At 37.6% G+C, this 25,817-nt stretch overlaps 2 protein-coding genes across 2 annotated transcripts; both read left to right on the forward strand.

Annotated features, from left to right (window-relative positions):
* The first annotated feature begins 575 nt into the window (after positions 1 to 575).
* LOC124896892 lies at positions 576 to 3,412 on the forward strand. Its single transcript, XM_047408765.1, has 3 exons — positions 576 to 807; positions 1,937 to 2,123; positions 2,728 to 3,412. Exons 1-3 carry the CDS (start codon positions 576 to 578, stop codon positions 3,410 to 3,412), a joined length of 1,104 nt encoding a protein of 367 aa, XP_047264721.1.
* Positions 3,413 to 4,129: 717 nt separating this feature from the next.
* LOC107862285 lies at positions 4,130 to 25,806 on the forward strand. Its single transcript, XM_016707804.2, has 9 exons — positions 4,130 to 4,298; positions 7,889 to 8,213; positions 8,297 to 10,641; positions 10,731 to 10,873; positions 11,362 to 13,233; positions 13,375 to 13,423; positions 13,501 to 13,745; positions 14,738 to 14,845; positions 25,158 to 25,806. Exons 2-9 carry the CDS (start codon positions 8,024 to 8,026, stop codon positions 25,390 to 25,392), a joined length of 5,187 nt encoding a protein of 1,728 aa, XP_016563290.2. The 5' UTR covers positions 4,130 to 4,298; positions 7,889 to 8,023; the 3' UTR covers positions 25,393 to 25,806.
* Positions 25,807 to 25,817: the final 11 nt, after the last annotated feature.

The following is a 25,817-nucleotide window of genomic DNA, read 5'->3' on the forward strand; positions in this document are numbered from 1 at the left end:
AGATAATGTACTAAATGAAACTAAGGCAGAAGTGCATGAGGAAGAAGAGAGCAAGTTAGAGCTATCTCAACCTGCTGAACATATGGAGATCTACATTCATGCTTTAAATGGATCCTTAGGTTTTAGGACTCTAAAGGTGACTGGATACCATGCTAAGAAAGGGTTGCATATATTGATAGACACGAGAAGCTCTCATAACTTCATCGACCCTTAACTTAGTACAACGGCTAGGGTGTGCAGTAAGGTTTACTAATCCACAAATAGTTGTTGCAACTAATAAAAACATAAAAGTGGATAAAATGACAACCATCACTTGGTTGTTGCACGGAGCTGAGTTTTCACCAGACTTTCTACTGCTACCCTTGGGATCTTGTGGTGTACTACTTGGGGTGCAATGGTTGTTGACCTTGGGTGATATCAAGATGAACTTCAAAAATCTAACAATGGAGTTCTGGTACAAAGGCAGGAAACATATACTAAGAGGTGTTGAGAATCAGGTACAGACTTCAAGTGCTAGCAAGCTGGCTAAACACTCAGGTAATCAATCCCAACTTTGTATGATTTAAGTGATGCCTATGGGGAGTGAACAAACGAGGGAGCATTCAGTGGATGCTGATGAAAGTGTACCTGAAAATGATCAAGCTTTATTAGATTTGTTGTTGGAGTTTCACAAGTTGTTTGAAGAACCTAGTGGTCTACCACCTGCCAGGGGGGTGTTTGATCATAGGATTGTCCTGCAAGCTGGAACTGAACCTACGAATAAAAGACCTTACAGATACCCTTTCATTAAGAAGGATATTATAAAAGGTATGGTGCAGCAGATATTAGAGCAGGAGATTATACAGCCTAGTTGTAGTCTCCATTTGAATCTCCAGTAGTTCTAGTGGGTAAGAAATATGGCACTTAGAGATTATGTGTTGACTATAGGGACCTGAATAAGTTTATTGTGAATAACAAATTCCCTATTCTTATTGTTGAAGATCTATTGGATGAGTTAGGAGGATCATAATTATTTTCAAAGATCGACTTAAGATCTGACTATCATCAACTGAGAATGGCTACAGAAGATGTGCCCAAAACTGCTTTTAGAACTCATTCAAGACACTTTGAATACTTGGTGATGCCTTTTGTCTTATCCAATGCACCTGCTATATTTCAAGGGTTGATGAACTTTGTATTTCAGAAATTTCTCAAGAAACATGTGCTAGTTTTCTTTTATGATATCTTGGTTTACAGTAGAACTATTGAGGAACATGTGGTACATCTAAGGTTGTGTTTGAAGAGATGACCAAGCATCATTTATTTGCCAAGAGGAGCAAGTGTTTTTTTGGAGTTCAGAAAATTAAGTACCTTAGCCACTTTATTTCATCAGAGGGAGTGTCAACATATCCTTAGAAAATTGAAGCAGTGAGGATGTGGCCTATTCCATCTACTCTTAAACAATTAAGAGGGTTCTTGGGATTGGCTAGTTACTACAAAAGGTTTATACAAGGGTTCGGTGTGATCAACAAACCTTTAAATGATTTAACCAAGAAGAACAACTTTCAATGGTCATCTATAGCCCAGAAAGGTTTTGATCACTTCAAGGAGGCATTGACATAAGCTCATGTTCTTGCTTTGCCTGATGTCAACAAGATATTTGTTGTAGAGACTAATGCTAGTGGATTTGGAATAGGCGCTGTACTTATGCAAGAAGGGCATCCAGTTGCTTTTATAAGCAAAGCTTTGTCCCCTAAGCATGCTGCACTATCAATATATGATAGATCATTATTAGCAATTGTTCAAGCCATCACTAAGTGGTCTCAATACTTATTAGGGCAAAGGTTTATAATAAGGACTGATCAGAAGACTCTGAAGTTCCTTATGGAGCAAAAACTATACACTAATTCATAGATGTTATGGTTGACCAAGCTAATTCCTTTTGACTACTGTATAGAGTACAAAAGAAGAGTTGATAATAAAGTGGCCTATGCCTTGTCAAGAGTCACTGGAGCTGAGTTGCTAGCCTTGTTCATTTCACATACAAATACTGATCTGTTTCAAGCTATTGTAGCTAGTTGGGATGTTGATGTTGATCTGCAAAAGCTCATTACAGACTTACAGCAGAATCCTACAACTCACAAGTAATTCACCTGGAGTTAAGGTCAACTAAGAAGGAAAGGTAGGTTAGTGGTTGGCAGAGATCCAGAATTGAGAAAAGAGATCATATCATTATGGCATGCTATCCCTCAAGGTGGTCACTCAGGTGTTGAAGTTACATTAAGGAGACTGCTTACACTTTTTTATTGAAAGAACATAAGAGGGGAAGAGGAGAAATTCATTAAGGCTGTGATATTTGCCAAAAGAACAAGTCTGATTTAGCTGCATATCTGGTCTTTTACAACCTTCACCTATCCCTGATGTGGTATGGTCTCAAATTATAATGGATTTTATTGATGGGTTACCTAAGTCTCATGGTTATGAAGTGATTCTAGTGGTAGTGGACAGATTCAGTAAGTATAGGCATTTTCTTCCACACAAGCATCCTTACACAGCTCAAACTGTTGCCATAGCTTTCATGGATAATGTTGTGAAGTTGCATGGATTGCCTGATGCTATCACCAGTGACAGGGATGTTGTTTTTATCAGTTCTTTCTGGTAGGAATTATTCACATTACAAGGTGTTAAGTTACATACATCTTCAGCATATCACCCCTAATCTGATGGTTAAACTGAAGTTTTAAACAGATGCCTAGAGACGTACTTGAGATGCTACTGCAATAAGGATGCATCAAATTGGTTTTCTTGTCTTCCTATGGCTGAGTATTGGTATAATACCTCTCATCATTCAGCTATTCAGATAACATCGTATGAGGCTTTGTATGACAGACCTCCACCACTACATTTGCCTTACCTTCCTGGTGAATCAGCTTCAGCTGAAATTGATAACAACCTGCTGAATAGAGAGCTCAAACTTCAGTTGCTTAAGCACCACCTTACCAGAGCCCAGATAAGAATGAAACAACTGGCTGATGCTCATAGAACTGATAGGAATTTTGAGGTGGGAGACTGGGGTTACTTCAAGATTCATCCCTACAAGCAGGTTACTATCACTAATCATGCCTCACACAAGCTAGTTACTAAGTTTTATGGACCTTTTCAGATCATTAAAAGAGTTGATCCGGTTGCCTACACTCTTTTGCTACCTGAGTCTGTTAAGATACATTCTACTATCCATGTTTCTCTGTTAAAGAAATGCTATGAGTTGCCTCCACAGATCTCCTATCCTCCTACAGTTGACTTGGCAAATCCTCATTATCCTGAACCTGAGCTAGTCTTACAAAGAAGGATGGTAAAGAAAAGGAATAAGGCTGTTGCACAGGTGTTGATCAAGTGGACTGGTCTACCTGCTGATGTTGCTAGAATTTGCTAGTGTACTTAAGACTAGGTTTCCTTTGTTTGATCCTTGAGGTCAACGATCTTTTGTATGGGGGGAGTACTGATACACAATATTCACAAGTAGAAAATTGTAATATGCCCAACATTTAGTTAACAGTGTGGCTGCTACAGTGTAGTGAGTTAGACAGTTAGTTAAGCAGTTATAACTAACTCTAGTAGCTGAGCTGATTGGGTAGTGAATTCATGAGCTCTATATAAACATGTAATCACATTTATTTCATATAAAGAAATATAGAAATTACTTTCTTCCCTCTAAATCTGTTCTCTGTCTTCTTCTTTTTAACTGTTTCTCTCGATTTAGTTACTCCCGAGACAGTATTTTCGATCCTCAAGTCCATTGAACTCCTGCTATCGAGTAGAATCTAGTATCATCACATCAATTAATCATAGTTTATTTTAGTAAGAAAAATTAAGTGCAAGCATATAGTATTAAACTTTAGTTTATTTTAATACTGACACAAACATCAATGCTACAGGAACGTTTTAATCATGCTCTGGAAACTCTGTTAAAGATGCCCGCACGTGTCCTAATATCTATTAACCATATCAACTACCGTTTGGTTTTTGCAGTTATGAAGGACCAAATGCGCCATTTATAGTAAATTAAAAGCGCATTTACGCTCAATGTAAAAGTAAAAGGACGAAAAGAAACTATACCTTAAAATATAGGGACTTTTCCTGTTAAAATCTTATTTCGATTACTTTATCTCTCTCTCTCTCTCTACGAGCTCTTCATTTTCTCTCTCGCTCTTTCTCACTCTTACAGCACCGCTATTTCTATATCGCCGATTCAAAACCCTAGAACTCCGATAACCGAACGGTCGATTCCGAGCTCCATTGTTATCAGACTTCACATTCCAGTAAGTTTGTTTATCAATTTTCTTCATATCTTATTAAAAGCCCTAATTTTTAATTGGATGTACTCGAATTCTATACATTTGTTGTTTTTTCCTATTAGCTTTGTTGTTGATTGGGTAAATCTCTGCATTTAAGATGCTACATGGAGTTGTTTAAAAATGATGCCTTTGTTGCTATTAGACTGTTTTAATGTGCAATTTAAAATTTATGTATGTTTCTGGTACTGATTGTGATGAGCAAGTTTGTGGAAATGAGTGCAATGTGAGGGGATGATTAGTACTAATCTGTAGGTTTAAGTGGGAATAAGTATGAAATCCATCTTTGCAGCTTCTTTGATAATTTTCTAGTTGTATGGACTCGAATTTTATATGGTTCTTGATTTTTCCGGTATGCGTACAGTGGATTAAACAACTTGTCCTATCAGCTTTATTCTTGATTGAGTAAATCTCTGTGTTATGATGCTACACGGAGTTGTTTAAAAATGACGCCTTTTTCTATAATTAGACTCGTTGACATATAATTTAGAATTTATGTATGTTTTTGGTAGTAACTGTGATGGAGAAAGGTTGTGACAAATGAATGCAATGTGAGGGGATGATTAGCACTAATCTGTAGGTTTAGGTGGGAATTAGTATTAAGTATGGAATCCGACTTTTCAACTTCTTTAATAGTTTTAATGTTAGTTACTTTATCAAGAAATTCTGTGATGCTTTAGGATTGGGTTTCTTCTGAGATGTTATGGATTTAATTCTTGGAGTTTAAAAGTAAAATGGCAGTCCGGTGCACTAAAGCTCTAGCTATGCACGGGGTCCAGGGAAGGACTGGACCACAAGGATCTATTGTAGGCAGATTTACCTTGCATTCTACGGGTTGAACCCGTGACCTCTTTGTTACATGACAACAGCTTTACCAGTTACTCCAAGGCATACCTTTAGATTTTATCAAAAGTAAAACAAGAAAAAGGAACTCTTGGAATAGGATATTTTTGAAGAACAAAGTGTATGATATCATCACCATTTAATAGTTAGAAAATTAGGGTAGCTCTTAGTCCTTGGATGTGATGGCATTTATGGATTTAATTTCCATAAAGTTCGCATAGGGACATTTTGAGATCATCAGCAAAAATGTTTTCTTTACCAAGCTTGTCAAGCCAAAGCTCCTAAAACCAACATGCTAGTCCTTTCATTGTGTGGAATTGTAGATTTTACTTCAAAGGAAAGTAAGCATTGATTTGCATGTTAGGTCCAAGTATTGATTTCTCACTACAACTAAGTTGAGAGAATTTGAGGGTGTTTGGATTGGCTTATTTTTAGGTGTTTTTGTCTTTAAGCACTTTTAAATTTTTGGAAGTGTTTGGCAAAGACAGATAGTGCTTTTAAGTACTTTACTTTAGGCTTAAAAAGTACCAAAAAAAGCCAAAAGCCAAAAGTTTGTTGCTACCTACTTTTGGCTCTTGGATTTTAGCTTTTAAGCCACTTAAAAAAAATTTAATCCAAACATCTTCTTTGTCATCCACTATTTCCTGATGGCCTGCACTTCACTGTGCCTTGAGGCTAGAATGGTTTCTAGTCTTTGGCAGGCAAAATCTATTTCGAAGATACAACAAACAATTATTATTACACCTTAATCTCAAACCAGTTGGTTTGACTATACTAATCAACAATAACCAGTTACCCCTTCAAGATCGTTCAGTTCTGTTACTCAATGAATCATATTTTAGGACAAATTATCATGTCTCTATAATTAGAGATTCTCACTCAACCATGCGATAACATAGAATCCTTAACTGACTAAATACAAACAACAACATACCTAGTAAAATTCTACAAGTAAGGTCTGGGGAGGGTAAAGTGTACACATATCTTACCGGTTACCACTACCCCGGGGAGGTAGAGAGGCTATTCCCGAAAGACTCTTGGCTTCAGTGTAGCCAACCCAGGTACAAAGAAGAGGAAACAATGAAGAAAATACAACTAACAAGGGAATAATGCAAAATCTACCCCCGAAAACAATAGTCAACCACAAAATATTGCAATAATCAAACAACAACAATGATAGATATCGTATGCAGGGATCAACTCCACCTCAACTTATATGGCTAAACCCTAAGCTACCATACTACGACTAGTGCACGACAACACTCCTACCCGACTAACCTTCGATTCTAATACGCGTTATCCATATCCTCCTATCTAAGGTCATGCCCTTGTTAACTTGAATTTGTGCCATGTCCTTGTTAACTTGAATATGTGCCATGTCCTATCTAATCACCTCTCCCCAATACTTGTTCGGCCTACCTCTACCCCTCCCTGTACCTACTATGTCCATCTCTTTCACCTCCCCATTGGGTTGTCTACACCTTGCCTCACCACATCTCCAAACCATCTTCATCTCGCTTCCCTCATCTTTTCCACCACAGAGGCCACTCCTTCCATATGTCGAGTAACCTCATGCCTGATCCTATCACACCTAGTATGCCCATACAATTCACCTCAACATCCTCAAAACAGTGACATGCATCTTCTGAATATAAGAGTTTTTGACTATCCAGCATTCCGTCCCATATAACAATGCGATCTAACCGCCACTTTATAAAACTTTAAGTTTCGATGGTATCTTAACTGAATAAATACACTTGTGGCACACACCAAACTATGTAAGTGGACCAATAATGTCTAAGCCATAATCTCAGCTAGTACACGTTGCTTCATTGTGCTTTATGTTTTCCTTTATTACCCGTACATAGATTTCAAGAGGATGTAAGTTTTTTTAGGACAATATTGTTACATGTATTCTTTGGGTTACATCTTTCCGTTTTAACATCTTCAATCATCATTATATCACCAAGAGACAGTCCATTTGAATGTTTGCATTAGATATGGTCTACCATTTCAGGCAACCTTCTATTTTTCCTCTGTATGTTTGCGACTTGCGTATTTTAGTTTTTTGAAAAAGTTTGGGCATAAGAAACTGTATGCATGAGGCGTACCAAAATGCAGATACTTTATAGAAATATGTTTCTCTACAAACAACACCCAATTTTCTAAACAAAGAGGAACTTTATGGATGCACCAAAAAAGAGGTTAAAATGCTGCTTTTCTATTGTTCAAAATTCATTTCTGCTCCTTCAAGACTTTCCAATTTGTTTCTCTCCGAATAACTCACACAAGTGCCAATGGAGCCATGTTACATGCCCTGCATGATCTCTTCTATCTACGAAAATTCCAACTGAATGCTTGTGTCTTTGATAGATTTCCAATTCTTCTCTTTCTTTTGTTTATGTCACGTCCTTTTTATCCTCCATTTAGGTTGTTTCTTTGATTTGTGCGTACCTCTTTATCCTCCATTTAGGTCGTTTCTTTGATTTGTACAGAAGTATAGGTTGAGCTTTAATGCCTGCACTTAGTCCTTATAATTTGTCTTCTTGTAGCTCATATAGCTTGTGCATGGAGGTAGTTCGTCAATGTTGATGCTCAATTCTTACGCCAGATCACCTTTATCATCTCAAATCATATCACGAAGATCCTGACTATGTGACACTTGCAACACACTTTTTCTGCTCTTCATTAAAACTTGAATGATCTTCTTGCAGGAGTTTCAAGACAGACATCTGAGAATCATTATCCAAGGTGACTGTATATTTTCTGAATAGTGCACTGATTGTGATGCGAAGAATTGGAAGATTCAGTTGCAAAATTTTACAGTCAAAGGTTCTGGAGAATCATCTATGCCTGGCAATGAATTTGGAGATAGTGTTCACAATTTTTTTGCACAAGACAGCTTGCCACAAGTGCAGCATGGTTCCCCGATAGAGGACGTCAATTGGCCAACTTCTAGGGGCAATATGTGGACTGGAAGTCAGAGGCAAATAGGTCTACTCAGTTCCAACATGAAAAATTACAATTTGCAGAACTCTGGTAATTTAGCATGTTGTGTGCTCTCTATACCATTAATTTCTTGCTGAATGGCTGTGTTTGATCCCTTACTTTCCTGCATGCAGACTCTGGGAGAGGAATAAGCGGTTATCCATTCAATGGGCAGCATGGTTTAAATTTTACGCAGCCAATTCCGAGGCCTGAATTTGCTAAAAGTCAGTCACAAAGCCAGCAGCCAAATTTGAATGGCTACATGTATGATAATCAGTTTTACCACACTAGGCAGGATGACACAAACTTTCCTGCCGTGGATACTAGTTCTGATCAACGTCATATAGCTTCAGGAGGATCATCTTTTTTTGAGTCGCAGCAATGGTTGGGTCCTGAGCAGCATACAAGAGTATCTGTTAGATCCGAACCTTCAGACAGTCCTGTCAGTGGGGAGCTTTTTGGTGGTCAGCAAATCTCTCTTCAGCAATCAAACATGCTGCATTCTTTGCAGCGACAGCAGTCTGGAATTAATGACATGCAGCAATTTCAACAGCAGGTTATGTTCATGAAGATGCAAGAACTTCAGAGACAACAACAACTTCGTCAACTAGAAGCAAGGCAACAAAGTACATTAAATCAAGTTTCTTCCTGTCCCAAAGTAGCATCTGGTGTCCATTCCTCTGCATTAGTTAATGGCACTGCGGATTCTGGTGCATTAACTCATTCCTGGGCAAATGAGCTTGGCAGCACAAACTGGTCGCAACATGGTTCTCCAGTACTTCAAGGCTCCTCCAGTGGACTCATTCCCACCAATAATGGCCAGGCCCAGCGTTTAATGGGTTTGATTCCTCAGCAGATTGATCAATCTCTATATGGAGTTCCTGTTTCTAGTTCAAGACCATCTCTAAACCAGTTTTCACAAGGGGTGACAGATAAGCAAGCAGTGCCGCCAATGCCAACTGTTAATAGTTCATTTCCAGCTAATCAATATGCTCCATTAGCAGATCAAGTCAGTGGGCAGGATGGGATTTTCCTCTCTAAACAGGGTCTCCAAGTTGAAAGTGCATTTGGAGATGGTCCAGGCCAAGCTCCATCTAATGCAATGGGTTTGGGTGTCCTTCCGCAAGCTGATGCTATGCAAAAAGCGTCAGCGGTGCAGGAATTTTGTGGCAGACAGGACATAGCTGTTCCTCCAGAGACCTCACAGGAGGAAGCAGCAGAGGGAGCTTCTCCCTCTCAGAACGAAGTTGGATTAGATCCTACAGAAGAAAGAATTTTATTTGGTTCTGATGATAATATGTTGGCCGCATTTGGCAAGAGTCCTATGAGCGGTGAAGGTGGTAATCCTTTTGATGGTGCTGAATTGCTTGATGGGACTCCTTCTATCCAAGGTGGTACTTGGAGTGCTCTTATGCAGTCTGCTGTTGCAGAAACTTCTAGCAATGATGTTGGTCTACAGGAGCAGTGGACTGGTTTAAATTTTCATAGTGCTGAAATTCCTTCTGGGAGTCCGAACTTGACATACAACAGTGAGAGAAACAAAGGAACTTATGCTGAAGACAACTTGCCCCAAGCTTCATCGTTGAATTCTGTTTCTGTTCATCCCGCTGGTAGCCCCGATATGAGAAATAACTATCACAATGTTCTGGGGCAGAGGTTTCCATTTGAGCCAGGCAAGATTCTGCAATCGAATTCTTCTCAGAGACTTGTACAGTCATCTGGAGATGCAGTAAGTGTCTCAAGAGAGAACTCATTTAAATGTTCACAAGATTACAACCAGAAGAAATTCATTCAAGGTGAAGTTGTTCATAGGGGTGCGGGGTGGAATTCTAATCTTGGCCGTAATACTACAGTTACTATGGGGCACACAGAATCATCTGTGGGTAGTCCCCTGGCAAATTCAGAGGTCTTCAGCTTGCATAATTCTGCTGCAATACCAAACTCAAGTTCCTTGACCAGTGGCGAGGAAACCAGTCAATTTTTCCAAAATAATCATCAATCTAGTTATTGGCAGAATGCTGATCCGGTGGTTAAATCTATTGTCAGCAAAGGGGAGGTCCTACAGCATCATGTTTCTGAGGGCAACCAGCTTTTGCACTCGTCTCTGGATGTAGGCGACAAAGAGGGTAAAATGCACGAGACTGAGAACAGCGATAAACAGGAGAACTCAAATGACAGCCATCGCTCTAACTTATCCCCTCATTCTTCTGCTGCTGGTGTTAGGGGAAATGTTATGTCAGATGCTAGGGATTCAAGGCTTCTGCCCACTGGGAAGCATAAGTTGTCTAATGAGGTTGGTCGGAGAACTTCTTGGGCTAACAAGTTTCAGTATCATCCTATGGGAAACGTGGATAAGTATGCGGATCCTACTTGTGGAATGAAACACCCCACTCATTCTCAGCCTATGCTGCAGCAGAGTGCCCACGGTAGTCAGTCTATGTTGGCTCAGGTTCCTACTGCTGAGGCAAAACTGGAAAAGGTGTTATATCTGATTTATGATAGTATATTTCTATCAAGTTCCATAAACGTTTGGTCATTAATTAAAGTAGAATGTTCCCTAATTTACAGGTGCGTTTGTCTGATGAGTTGACTGACGGAAAAGGCTATGGCCATGTGCACTCTGGTGGGAGCTTTCCTGGTGGTGGATCTAATATGTCTATGATGATAAATAAATCTATTGGGCTACCACCAAATATGGCTCCAAAATCTAGGTTGTCAATTCAGTATTCTCATCACTTAAAGTCCCTTCTGGCAGGAAATATTTTTATTTCAGCATTCAAATACTGAAACAGTTATTTCCAAGTTGAAGTTTGGCTAGACGTTTTGAGTTTCGAGTGGAATATTATTTGAACTTACATGAAATATGAAATAGTAGTTTTAAGTTGTATTTCAAGTGATGTTTCACCTCAGAAATATGAGTTTGACAAATTTTCTTTTTCTAAATGATAGTTATGTCCAACAGAACTTCGACTCCACAAACCTCTTTTCAACTTGAATTTCGAACACTATTTTTCCAACTTTGACTCAAATGTTACCCAAAACACATGCTTAGTTAATCTCCTTGGTACACAACGCTAGCTTAAATCATTAAGAAGTTATCTGCTATAACTTTAGATGGCTCTTCAGAACATTCGGCTGTAATATTTTAATCTCTTCATGCTGTGTAGATCTGACGCTTTGACTGGTTTTCTCATTGCAGTCCAGACATGCTACAACTTCTTCAGAAGGCGGACCCGTCGAGAGAGCGTGGTTCTACGGCTCACTTCAACAATTATGAACATAAAGCATCATCTGATGTGCCTGAAGCCGAAAATTCTGATGGGTCTGCTGGACACCTCCGGCATAGTCAGTCTTCTGCCTATAAAGGTTTTGGTCTTCAACTTGGCCCTCCATCACAGCAGATCTCGGTCCAACCCCATCTCTTGTCATCTCAAGGTCCTGTTGAAGCAGTTAACTCTTCACATTCAAGCCATTCTGCTGCTGAGATTAGAGAGAAAAGTCGGGGGCAGACGCTCCTTCCTCATCAGGCTCAATCCTTGCCTGTCCCTTCTGACCTATTACAGCGAGAGTTGAAGCATAACACATCTGGAGTTCCAGGAAGTACAATTAAAGAAACTGAAAGGCACAACATGTATGGGAGCTTTTCTTCAGCTTCTGGTCATACTTACTTGAGAAACCAGCTTCAAAATCCCCATATGGTTAGGGCTAGTGGGCAAGATTCAACAAATCAGTCTTTTGGTGTATCTTTTGAGGAACATACTCCCCATTCAACAGAAAAAGGAGATTCTGGCAGTGTGCTGTTGCCAGATGGGGCTGGCACCATACCGTATAGCCCCCCTCTCTCTATGGGCAAGTCTCAGTTAAGAAATTTCAATGGTCCCCATGGAAGTGTCTCCACTAGTCAAGCCTCGTCCAAGGAGCCAGTGTCAGCTTCCCCGTCTTTTTTGATGCCTGGGATATCTCTGCAGGGGGCATCTTCCAAGAAGTTAACTAATATGCGGACCAATTTTCCACCCCCACCACACCTTTTTAGTAGTCAGTATAGCAAGGATCCTTCCCATATCCCCCAGCCAAATCAGATGAACATTATGGAGTCATCATTATCTGCTCCAGAGAGGCATGTTGATCAAGATGCCAACAAAGGAGGGACTTTCATATCTGAGCTTGGTAGTGGTTCAGTGAATTCTATGCATTCTGTCGAGGGGGAACAACTGAGAGGAAAGGAGAACACGTCTGAGCCAGGACCTATGGAATATGTGGATGATTCACAGGGTAGAGAATCTATTGTCAAGAATCTCCGCGAAGGATCTCCTGCAAATTCCGCCTCTATGCAGAGAGATATTGAAGCCTTTGGCCGATCACTGAAACCAAATAGCTTTCCTAATCAAAGTTATTCCTTACTAAACCAAATGTGGACCATGAAAAATGCGGAAACCGACCCGAGCAATCTGACCCTCAAAAGAATGAAGGTAGCAGACAGCAGTGCAGCTAGTCAGCAAGTCCGGTCTGATGATTCTAGAATGCAAAACTTCTCTGGGCCAGATGATTTGCAGAGAAGCGTATCACTTCAACATGGAGGAAGGATGACTCCTCACAATGTTGCATTTTGTCCGGATGAATCTCAGACTGGCTCTCATAACAGTAATACTAGTTCTGTTAATCCTGAGCAAACTCAGATTAGTCCACATATGGCACCATCATGGTTCAATCAGTACGGAAGCTTCAAAAACGGGCAGATGTTACAGATGTATGATGCACACAGAGCTGCTGCCATGAAGACAATGGAACAGCCTTTAATTCCTGCAAATTCTACCAGTGGTTTGTATGCTTTTAACTCCTTTCAGCATGTAATACATGCAACTGCTGATAGAAGTCAAATTGGAAATCTCGGACGAAGTTCAGTTACCAACGCTGCTGGAACTGACCATTTTTCTTCTCTACAAACATTGCCCATGAACATTGATCAGCGGAACCCAATTATGAAACCCAAAAAGCGGAGACGTGCTACATCTGAATTCACTTCTTGGTACAAAGAAATTTCTCTGGATTTATGCAGTGATCAGACAATCAGGTTCTTATTGTGGAACAACTTTGATAGATCCCTTTGCTTTAAAGCTATTTGGCTGCTTTTGTTATTCCGTCTGTTGTTTTCACTTTGGGGTTTATGTTATTTCCAGCATCATGTTTATTGATGCAATTTTGCCTTTGGCAGCCTGGCGGATATAGAGTGGGCGAAAGCAGTTAATAGGCTTACTGAAAAGGTATTTGCTTACTAATCATCTTGTTTGTTATTTGGATGACATTTCATTTCTGACATCCTATGTTCTTCTGATAACAGGTTAAAGAAATTGATTCTATTGATGATGGGCCACCAAGGCTTAAAGCTAGAAGAAGGCTTGTGTTGACCACTCAGCTTATGCAGCAACTATTTTATCCTCCGCCGGCAGCATTTCTATTTGCAGATGCTAAATCGGAGTATGAGAGCGTGGCCTACTCCATTTCTAGATTCGCATTAGGGGATGCATGTGGAATGGTCTCTTGCTCGAATGCCGATACCAATATGCCTCATGATGGCAAAGAACTGTACGTTCTACTTATTATTCTTTTTTTTTTTTTTTTTGGTGAGATTGTAACATTCATGTATGTATATAAATATAAGTTACCAGTTTCCAAAAAAAAAAAGGTTGTACTGAAACCATATTAAGAATGAGCAAGATTAGAAGAGAAAACTACTCTGTAATTCCTAGCAAGATTTTGGAATCTCTTGGATCGATAGTGTCTTCTTTGTAGTTCTGTTTACACTTAAAACAGATGATCGTTACCTTCTCCAAAAAAACAACTGAAAAGCAAAATAAAAATTGGTTTGATCTTCTGCACTGAGTTGCCATTATCCTCAAAACATCTGAAATTCTTCTCTTTCCTGATTGTGCACTAAACACATGATGGGATTATCTGCCTCTATCTCTTGCTCCAGAACCCGCCTCATTCCAACGTAAAAGAGCTTCATTGTCCAAGACGTACCTCTGAGATCAATAAAGATCTTCCGTAGTTGTTCTGTTATCCTGCAGTGTTAGGATAAAGGTTAATTGTCTCAGCTTCTTCCCCCTCATGGATAGCATTTTGAGGCTTAAGCAAAGTGAAAATTCTCTCTTTTTGAGTTTATCTTGGGTCAAGACAGCCTCTTTTGCTAGTAGCCAAGTAACGCAAGTTACTTTATAGGGTATCTTCATTTCCCAAATATGCTTCCATCGCAAATTATAATCTGTTGTGAAGATTGATTCAAAATTGTGTATGCTGCATTAACCTTATAACTGCCATTGTTATACCCCTGCCACCACAATGTATCCACCCTCCTTTGTAAACCTTCAAAGTCTTCCAGCTGCTTGTAGAATCTAGTCAACCTAACTACCTCCCAATCATTCAACATTCTCCTTAACACAAGTTCCCAGCTTTGAGAAGTCCACATTTCAGCTTTTTTTTTTTTGATTGACGCTCTAGTTATTACTTGAGATTGATTAATTTGCATCTATAAATTTGTTGCTGAGGTCCTAATAGTTTGTTTGGTGTATTACTAGTCTTCCTGACAAGTGCAACACATCTGAGAGAAATGATAGACATCACTTCACCAAAGCTGTGGAGGAGTTAATGGGAAGAGCGAGGAAGTTAGAAAGTGACTTTGTGAGGTATATGGTTCATGTTTTGTTTATGATTGTCTTTTAGTTTATGCTAATAAAAACAGCTTCCATCACTATAAATATTCTTGCTTGTCTGAATCTTTATATGCGCAGACCTGGTCATTTATTTTTTAGTGATGGTGGGAGGGAAAGAAAGGTAGTTGACGGAATCAAGCTATCTAAGAAATCAGGAATTTCTTTCTTTGTGGCATTTCAATAGATGATAGGTTCAGGATTCAGGAGATATTTCACAAGTTAATAGCATTTGAACTTGGATGTTTTCGTTACGCTGATGTTTTCTCATTTTCACTTCATCTTTATGCCGATGGTTTCTCATTTTCACTTCGTCTTTATGCCGATGGTTTCTCATTTTCACTTCTATATTTGGAGGTCTCTGTAATATGAATAGAAATAGATTGTCTAGTTTAAGCAAAACTGCACAAAATGCTAAATTGTGGCGTACAGGTTTCAGCTTTACTAGTCATTGGGTGCTTGTATACCCATATCAATGAATGTATCAGGTTGTTTTTTTATCCGATAAGAATTTTATTTTTAAATAGTAAAAAGATCCTATGCCAGTTGTGGATCTTTGTATTGCTGAATAGTTAGTTTTTTTTGACTCTTGGTTGCGTGTATACCCATATCAATGAATGTATTAGGTTATTTGTTTTATCCGGTAAGAATTTTATTTCTAATAGTAAAAAGATATCATATGTCAGTTGTGGATCTTTGTATTGCCGAATAGTTAGTGTTTTTTGACCCTTTCCAACTACATCTCTCTCTCAAATATTTTTCTTGTTATTTGTTCTAATTATCAATTGTAGTTTCAAATATTATTAAAAAATCGATGAATAAAAAAATTTAATTAGGAAATTGTAGCTTCAAAGGTAAATGGAAGGAACTACAACTATGTTAGATAATTCAAATAATGAAATTTAGAAAATGTAGTTAAAATCTTTCTAGTTGTTTCATCCGTATTTCTGTTAGTTTACATTTTTACTATTTTGACTATTAATATGTACTATAGTCAATTTTGGTCTATTTTTAAATTTCTTTCACCGATGATGCACTTCTTATGACAATAAATTTATGTTAGCTAAGAATTTGTCTACTCGAAAAATATATGTTAAACTTGAAAAAGAACTAAATTGAATTCTTAAATTGAATTCTTTTTCTAATTAGTTAATTAATTGTACTCAACATAAAGTATGATTTAACTTTTTGTTGATTCAAATTATTAGTAAATCACTCATCCCAAGTATTACATATTTAAGTTTAATAGTTCTACTATCAAATCCAAGGTGAGTTGCCATGTTTGTTATTTACGAATGACATAGTTCTGATTGACAAAATTCGTTGTGGAGTTAATGCTACTTTGGAGGTTCGGTAACGGAACCTGGAGTCTAAAGGGTTGGTTGAGCAGGACCGAGGCATAACACTTGGTGTGCAAGTCCAATGACACAAGTATGAGGCTGACGTGGAAGTGGGGCTTGATAAACGTGCCATCAAAATGAAAAGTTTCAAGTATCTTGGGTCTATTATGCAAAGAAATTGGGAGATTGATGAGGATGTCACTCACTGTATTGATGCATAGTGGATGAAATGGAGGCTCACATTTGTTGTCTTGTGTGATAAAAGCATGTCACTGAAACTTGAAGGCAATTTCTACAAAGTGGTGATTAGACCAACTTTATTGGCTATGGATGGTTTCAGGAGAGATAGAGGTTGGTCGAAGAAATGATTAGACAAGACATGATGGAATTTCAACTTACCGAAGATATGACCTAGATAGAGGAGATTGTAGAGGACACATTAGGGCAGAAGGTTAGTAAGTAGTAGTGTGTTTTCTCGCTGTTCGTCCATACTAGTAATTAATGTATTGCTCCTATAGTTTCTTGTCGTTCGACTATCATATTATTTTGCTGTAGTTACTGTTCAGAATGCTTTGTTGTGCTTCACAGTCGTTACGTATTTTTTTGGATTGTTTTGAATTTGTTTTTTCTTGAGTCAGGGGTGTATTGGAAACATACTCTCTACCTTTGAGTAGGGGTAAGGTTTGCATACTCCTTACTCTCTCAAACCCCACTTTGTGGGACTGCACTGGGTATATTGTGTGTACCAATAGCAAGGAATTAGAGAATATTAAAAGGAGAAAACATTAACATTATATGTGAAATAAATCGAGTTAGATATTGAAAAGTAGATTTGTTAGTTCTTAGAAATCCTAGTTTTGTAAGAACTGAGTGAGTGTAATATAAACTTCCAACATCATTACAACAACGACAACATGCCTAGTGTAATGCTGCAAGTGGGGTCTGGGGATTGCAGAGTGTACACAACCTTACCTCTACCTACCTACCTACCTTATGAAGGTAGAGCCGTTGTTTTTGATAAAACTTCGATTGAAGTAAAGCATATCAAATCAAGTGTGAAGATAATGGATAAAGGAGTAGTGGCAACAACAAATAATTTGATAACCAGAGCAAAGGTCACACTTGATTTCGCTACGCTCAATAAGAACCCGGAATAGCAGAATAGGTTCGTGTTCCGCTTCCAAAGTCAGTCGTCTGCAGTTCACACTTGGGCAAAGACGACTCTCTAGTTGTTCCATTCCTTCTTACTGTACTTCTGGGTCAACCCAACCCGAATGGGAGAAGAGGGTCAGTCAAACTGCGGTCCACTTTGTACGTTTGCTGAGCAGACCACTCAGGCATTTTAGTAAAGTGAAGGGAACTTCTCACTCCGAGGGAGGCGGGAAGCTACCGCTTCTAGAATGGAAGCTTCTCCTTTACTTTTTTAGAGCGTATCGCTATTTTGAAATAAAAAAAAGGTTTATGGATGAAGTAATCGGAATGACATGTGGTTACGGTTGCGAAAAGCGGAGAAAGTTGGGAACCTTTGGTTATGCTAAAATCTCGGTGTAAGATTATGAGGAAGTAATAATGACAATCGAGAGAAGGGAAACTAGGTGATGCTCGACTATCTACAAACTTTTTATCCTAATCCGCGACCTCCATAGCCTCCTATCTAGAGTCATGTCCTCAGTAAGCTGGAGGTGTGCCATTTCATCCTGTCTAATCACTTCTTTGACCTACCTCTACCTCTCCTCGGACCTATTATAGCCAACCTCCGTACCAAGGTATCCAAACATCTCTGTTTCACATGTTCGAATCATTTTTAACCTTTATACCCTCATTTTGTCCACCAAGGAGACCACTCCCACCATTTCCGGAGTATTTTTGTTCCTATCCTATCTCTCCAATATGCCCACACTTCTATCTCAACATCTTCATTTCCGCTACGTTCATCTTTAGGATGAAACTTTTAATAGCATTAGTAGTGATTAATGATTACACATTATTAAGACGTTCAAATAAGGATAACACTTTATGTAAAGTAAATTCTTAATTAATTTTAAATGTGTAGGACCTCCTTCAAAGATTGAAATAGAAAAAATTTAGTAGGAAATCTTTTATTCAATTTCAAAGTTCTAAATATTGAAAAAGTAATTCAAGTATAAATTCGTCCAATGTGGACATTACTTTTAAGGAGTAAAAAAGGTGAATGACATTTTGCTATGCTTTTTAATAGACTAGTATTAGTGTATGTGCCTCACGTGTGTAGCCTAGCAATTAATGTACTATTTATATTTACAACTAACAATACTTCAATATAATACATACCACAATTTCCAATGATGAATCTTTTGGTGTGAATACAATGTTACTTTTATCTCAAAAAAATTATATAATACATACAACAAAGTGTGTTCTTTCTTGTTCCCTTGTTATTTCTCTTTCAATTAATTCTTGTTTTTTCACTAAGATTAATTAAATTGCAACAAATTAGATTGGTTATACTTCTATAATATAGAATGAGGACTCATATACCTAGTGGAGGTCTATGCCACGGAATTTAGTTTTCCATTTGATTTTCTTTTATTTGGTAGGGGAAATGGTGCTTTTAGTCCCTGAGTTGTCTCGTTATTCCAATTTCAATTCATATGACATCTGACTAAGAACTTTTAACCTTCAATTAAGCAATGCGTGCTATTTTATTCCCTAGATAACGGATTTCAGTAAATTAAACAGAATGAAAACTATTAATAAGACCTTTTGGACATAGCATATACAAGTTTTCATTTGCACATTAGTTGTTTCAATAATAAATAGTTAATAAGACCTTTTGGACATAGCATATACAAGTTTTCATTTGCACATTAGTTGTTTCAATAATAAATAGTTAATTGAAGGTTAAAAGAGGCTTATTGATGAGATCCGTTATCTAGGGAACAAAATAGCACGCATTGCTTAACTGAAGTTTAAAAGTGTTTAATCGAATATCACAGGGAATGAAACTGGAATAATGCGATAACTCAGAGACTAAAAGCATCATTTCCTCTTATTTGGTTACTTTTTTATATTAATATAATTCTATTAAAAAAATGAAGACTCAGAACTCTATGCACATGTTAAACATCTTTGCTTTTTCCTTTTTTGGTGTTATTACTTTTTTTAACTAAGGAATAATTTATGAATTGATGTAAATCATTTACACCTCTTAACTTTGCTTTAAAGTTCAAATTTCCCCTTAATTTTGAACGATAAACATTCTCCTCGTTTTTTTAATTGGCTTTTCTAAATGCCTAATTTTTGTCCTTTTTAAACTTATTTAATATCTTGAAATTTTTGTTTTTTAAAATCCGTGCAACAAATTTCTCAGAGAAAAAGAAATATTATTTTCAAGAAGTGAAAATTAGTTGTCGAGTTTATAAGCTAATGATGGCTTATAATGAAATAAATTAGCAGAATAAGGAAATTTAATTTTATTAATAATAATGAAATCTCTAATATATATTTGCATAACAATATACCCGGTGTATTCCCACAAACTAGTGTCTGAGGAGGTAAAGCGTACAAAGTCCATACTCCATAGTCCATACCACTATCTCAGATAAAGTAGAGTGGTTGTTTTGAATAGACCCCCAGCTCAGGACAAGCACCAATATAACAAACAAAATATAAAACCATACAACCGAATGATACAAGAAACAAGACACCCATAGATTAATACTATAAACTATCTATCTGAAATCACCAACAAAATTGAACCACCACAAACAAGAAACTACAAGACACATGCATAACATTATGACTACAAGCACAACTACACACAAAACACTTCTCCCTATTAGTAATGACGTACTCCTACCCACTAATCCTCAACTCTAATCCGCGTCTCCACACTTTCCTATCGAGGGTCATGTCTTTCGTAAGTTGCAATTGCTTTATGTCATACCTAATCACCTCCCTCTAATATTTCTTTGGCCTAGCTCTACAACGCATGAAACCATTCATAGTCAACCTCTCACACCTTCGCATGTCAGCGTGCATATTTAGAATATATTTCGTTAATGTCAACCAAAACTAGTTTAGCTGTATAGGGATAGATAATAAAGATAAGTGAAACATAAATATACACTTACATGTATGCACATACATGCATGTCACTGTTACGTTCCCCTGATATGGATCTAGTTTAGACGTTCTCCTGATGTGGATCTGGTTTAGACGTTGCAAGATGAAATCTTCCTACAACCATGATGCTGGTTCGTTAAGAGAGAACCTGTAATCTTTTAAGTTAAAGTACTCAAAAATTGGAACGAATTTTCTTCTTGTCTTTTCATTGAAAATTGGAATAATTTTCTGCTTTTTGTTGAACTCGAATAACTTTAAAATACAACATTGGTGGTTTATCCACCCACCTAATAACAAGGAAATAACCACCCACTACCACTGAAATGAGAAAGTGGAGGAATAACCTCCTTTTTGCTAATAATTGCTACAAGGAAATAGGAAAACATAATAAAGAAATTGAAGTAATCTACTTTTTATTTCTTTAAATTTTGCATGCATTAATCGTTGGTATACTAAAGGGGTGCTAACATTATTCCTCTTGTTCAATCGCACTTGTCCTCAAGCACCAAGTGTGGAAACTATTAGTAGTTTCCTGTTTTTCAGCATATTCTTCCTCATCATCAATGTAATCAATCCAGAATATTTTCTTGCACTGATATTCCAAAGTGAATATCATAGTTGAAACAAAGTCCCTTAAGCCGTCTTTCATCTATTTCAGATTTGGTTAGTTTTTTCACAAATCCCGTGGATTATTGAGGTGAGAAATATGTTGTCTTTGATCTATAGACATCTAACAATTGCAAATAAAGGGGTAGTTCCTTGCGTTCATAAAGTTAGGAAATACTCATCGTCGTACCCATATTTAGAGGAGTATGCAACTGTACCTCAATTGCTATGTAATTAGCAAAACCACTATTGTAAAGTTCAATTTTTTGCGCTTGTGTAAGGTACTATTGTTGTAACCAATTGCTCAAGCTTCTTTTATTAAGCTGCCACGCATCGAACTTGGCTTAACTTAGTCAATTCACCCAACATTTTACTTCTAATTGGTGGTCCAAAATGAAAGTTTTATTGGCACTTGAGTTTTTTAATTCGTTTAAATGAAATGAAGCATGTCCAATTTTTTCTTCTTCCAATCTCGTTCGAATCGAGACCATCAAAAGTGGCATAAAAACCACTGGATTCCATTCCTAATAACTAACATTTATAGGGCTGACTTTTTTCAGCTTGATCGGAATGAATTCTATGATTCAATAACAGAAGTGCTACTTAGAAGTGGGTTCTCCCGCTTCTTCCCACTAGGCGGGAGGTGCATGTGTTTGTTTTGTGTCGGAAGAGATATTCACACCTTTTCAACCATCCCAAGGAGTTTGTGGCCTGAAATTTTGGAAAATCCAACTTTGTACCTTTAGGTATCATGGAATTCCCACTAGTTTCTGATCCTAAACCTGACCTGCAACCACTTGTTTACCTTTCCAACCTCGATAGTGACTACCTTTTTTAGTTGCTTCAAATATCCGCCTTTGAATTCAATAAATTCTTCGTGTGTGCATCCAAGGAGCATTTATGGAATCCTCCATAACTCCCATCCTTGATATCAAGTTGTTACTCTCCCCCAATATGAATCTAATTATGGCTTATGGGATGTTGCATGATGAAATCGAATGTTTTCTTCCTACGAGATCTGTGGTGTTGGTTTGTTAAGAGAACCTGTAATCTCCTGGTTAAAGTTCTCTTAAGTACAACATTTCCTACTACTACCGAAATAAGTGGAGGAATAACCTCCTTACTACAAATAACTACTACAAGGAAAAAGAAAAACATAATTGATAAATAAGTTTAGTAATCTAATTTTGGATTTCTTTAAATTTTTCTTGTGAAACCGTTGGTAGACTAAAGGGGTACTAATAGATACATACATGCATATTTAATGCATATAATATTAAAACACAATCATTAAAGTACTATTAGATTTGATAATAAATTTATAAAATGATTATTATAACTCTGTAATTTCCTTGGTTAATAATATTATAGATATATATTATATAAGAAGGTAATACCTAGATGGAGGTTTTAAAATGTGAAGGGTAAAATAGACATTGAATAGGATTGTATTTTTTTTGGGGTGGGGGGTGGGGGGGAGGGGGTGTATAATTCAAAGTTGATTGCAGAGATTGAGATTTAAAGGAAAGTTGGGGTGTAAATGATTTCCACCCATCGATGAATATATTAAGTTTAACTAATTTGCACCTAAGAATGCGACCTATTGGTTCAAATCGCAACGGAGACAAAAACTCTAGGTGATGTCTTTCCATCTATCCTAGCCTTGGTGGATAGAATTACTCGATACCTGTTGCGGGTATCCCGAGTAATTAGTAGAGGTGCGTGACAATATATTTTGCAAATTATTTTTTCAAAGAAATAAGTACTAATCATATCAACACATGCTAACGTATTCAATAACAAATAGGATAAATAACTATGGGTTATAATCCCTTGTTTCTAGAAATGTAGTATTGGAAAGAAATAATCATCATAGAAATACATTAAGAAAATCTATGAAATGTAAAATACGATGTTTTTTAAACTAAAGGAAAAAATTACTTCAAATTGAAGTGACAATATCATAGTATTCGTGGTCCTGCCTCCTAAATATTAGTTCAGGATCATTTTACAATTAAGAAATTATTTCCTAAAAAGATTAAGTAACAATATTCTAAAAAGGCACGTGAATGATCTATATTATAACTCAGGTTGGATAGTCCTTTTTAAATTGTTAAGTTTGGGTTGGATATTCATAAGAGGTGATGTACAAAAATGTATTATTTATTATTATATTGTAAAAAGGCACGTGAATGATCTATATTATAACTCAGGTTGGATAGTCCTTTTTAAATTTTTAAGTTTGGGTTGGATATTCATAAGAGGTGATGTACAAAATTGTATTATTTATTATTATGTTTAATGTTAATGAGTCGCCTTGGTGATGGATGTGTTGACTCGACATATTCAAGGGGAGGTGCCTTGATGTATGTTATTTGCTGGTGATGTGGTTCAAATTAATGAGACCCGGGAAGGAGTTAATGATAAGTTGGAGACAAAACTCTAAGAGTCTAAAGGGTTTCGGTTGAGCATGACCAAGACGGAATACTCGGAGTGCAAGTTCAGTGATTTGACGCTTGAGACTGATATAGTAGTGAAGCTAGATTCCCAGGGCATTCGAAAGAGAGATAGTTTCACGTATCTTGGGTTTATGATTTAGGGGAATGGAGAGATTGACGAGGATGTCACGCATCGTATTGGTGCAGGGTGGTTGAAATGGAGGGTCGCTTCGGGAGGCATGTGTGAAGATGTGGTGCCTCCTAAACTTAAAGGCAAGTTCTATAGAGTGGCAATTCGATTGACTATGTTGTATGGAGCGAAGGGTTGGACAATCAAGACCTCCCACATTCAAAAGTTGAAGACGATAGAGATGGGGATGTTGTGATGGATGTGTGGACTTACGAGGAGAGATGGGGTTAGGAATGAGAGTATTTAAGAGAAGGTGGGAGTGGCTTTAGTGGAAGAGAAGATGCGGGAAGTGCGGTTGAGATGGTTCGGGCATGTGATGAGGAGTTGCACGCATGCCCCATCGCGGAGGTGTGAGAGGTTGGTCATGGATGGCTTCAGGCGGGATAGAGGTGGGGCGAAGAAATATTTGAGGGAAGTGATTAGACATGACATGGAGCAGTGATAGCTTATTAAGGACATGACGTTAGATGGGAAGGTGTGGAGGACGCGAATTAGGGTAGAGAGTTAGTGGGTAGGAAGGTGTCCTTGCTAGTTGGAAGGAGTGCTTTATTTGTAATTGTGGTTATAGTCGTAGTTTTATGCGTGTGTCTTGTAGTTTTTTGTTCGTGGTGTTTTGGTGATGTTTGTGATTTTCGGATAAATAGATTGTGTATAGCATTACTCTGTGTCTTGTATCTTTTATTAACTATTGGTATGTTATTCTATTTTGTTTATTGTCTCTATCTTTTTATAAGTCGGGGTATATCGGAAACAGTCTCTCTATTTTACCTGAGGTAATGGTATGGACTGTGTACACTCTACCCTTCCTAGACCTCACTTTGTGGGAATACACCGGGTATGTTGGTGGTGGTGGTGTTTAATGTTCATGAGATTAGTATTTGCATTTTTTGTGAACTCTGTTTCTTTGTTAATGGGATTGCTTTGGTAGTTATCAATCCTATTTTGATTGAAGTTCAACTTTGTAAATAGTAGTTTAAGGAAGGAAAGGTTTAAAGAGCAATATTTTAGTTAGTCCTAAATATTAAAAAATTTGTTGAAGTCCTAAATATTAGAGAAATAGTTAAATGACTTCTATGTTTAGTGTGAAAGCCATTTTTAAAGGGTAAAGAAGGCGAACAACATTTTGATAAAGGCCTTCGTGCTTTTAAATATATATAGATTATCAACTAGATCTAAATTTCAAGGACGCCATGGAGGTTTACTTAGACTTGGAAATCACATCTTTTCTAATGATTTAGCACATCTTCTCTAATGGTTTAGCGCACATCCTCTATATTGAAAGATCTTGGTAACAGGTCTTTTGTCACCACTACCGCTATTTCCCGCTTCTTGAAATGAAGAAAATAGTGCTAATTTGGATTAAATCTTCCAGTGTGCGCATATTAGTTTGCCCTACACTTCCCCAGTCACAGTATATGTACGTAGGCCATCTTGTCTATTCTGAGAAAATCAACACTGCTATTGATTTTTTATCCGTGACTCTGTTGTCGTCCTTTTATCTGCTCCCATAAATGTTTCCCTGTTAATATTAGGAGTTCAATTGATACGTGTTACTGACAAAGACACTTGTCAATTCACATGGTTCTGAATTTGCTGCCACTATGGTGCAGTTTGGACAAGAGAGCATCGGTAGCAGACATGAAAGTGGAAGAACTAGATCTGGAGAAGTTCTCAATCTTCCTTCGATTTGTAAAGTTTCATGGTCGGGGGCCATCCAGTGGTGCTGAGTCATCTTCAACAGATGCTGCTGCTGCACATAGCCATAAACCTGGTCTGGAAGAATGCATCACTGTGCTCCCGGTGCCTAAAATCCTCCCTAATAGTGTACAATGTCTTTCACTATGATCATTAAATAGTTAATATTTTTTTCCGCATTCTCGTCATCAATCCACTAGCTCCACATCCCTTGGGAAGTTTTGTTGCTAATTATGTACTGGCACTAGCAGCAGCACAAATAGAGCCAAACAAGATGCAATTGCAGAAAGAAGAGTCTCTAAATTGCTACCTTGAATTCAATATAGGCAGTCCATTTTGCATGTAGGCCAATTATGTCAGTTGTCAAGAAATGTTGTTCGTTCCATGTTGTCTCTCTCCATAGTTAGAGATAGAGAGATGTCCATATGTAGTTAGCTCAGTGTTGTGCATGTAATGGTAATTGTTCAAGTCAGGTGTAGTGTACTCGAAGTTCGCAGCTTCTAGGTAAATATATGATGCCTAGTCTGATTTTAGTAGATAAATATGAATGTCAGCTTTGCCAAATTATTGTGTTG

This window comes from Capsicum annuum, chromosome 3 (assembly GCF_002878395.1).
Source record: "Capsicum annuum cultivar UCD-10X-F1 chromosome 3, UCD10Xv1.1, whole genome shotgun sequence".
In the NCBI taxonomy this organism is placed as follows: Eukaryota; Viridiplantae; Streptophyta; class Magnoliopsida; order Solanales; family Solanaceae; genus Capsicum; species Capsicum annuum.

Coding starts and splice junctions, on each gene's coding strand:
- LOC124896892 (XM_047408765.1), top strand. CDS start 576: ATGGGGAGTGAACAAACGAGGGAGCATTCAGTGGATGCTGATGAAAGT. Junction 808..1,936: donor TAAGAAGGATATTATAAAAG/GTATGGTGCAGC, acceptor ACTACTGTATAG/AGTACAAAAGAAGAGTTGAT. Junction 2,124..2,727: donor CAGAATCCTACAACTCACAA/GTAATTCACCTG, acceptor AGTTTTAAACAG/ATGCCTAGAGACGTACTTGA.
- LOC107862285 (XM_016707804.2), top strand. CDS start 8,024: ATGCCTGGCAATGAATTTGGAGATAGTGTTCACAATTTTTTTGCACAA. Junction 8,214..8,296: donor TTACAATTTGCAGAACTCTG/GTAATTTAGCAT, acceptor TCCTGCATGCAG/ACTCTGGGAGAGGAATAAGC. Junction 10,874..11,361: donor AATATGGCTCCAAAATCTAG/GTTGTCAATTCA, acceptor TTCTCATTGCAG/TCCAGACATGCTACAACTTC.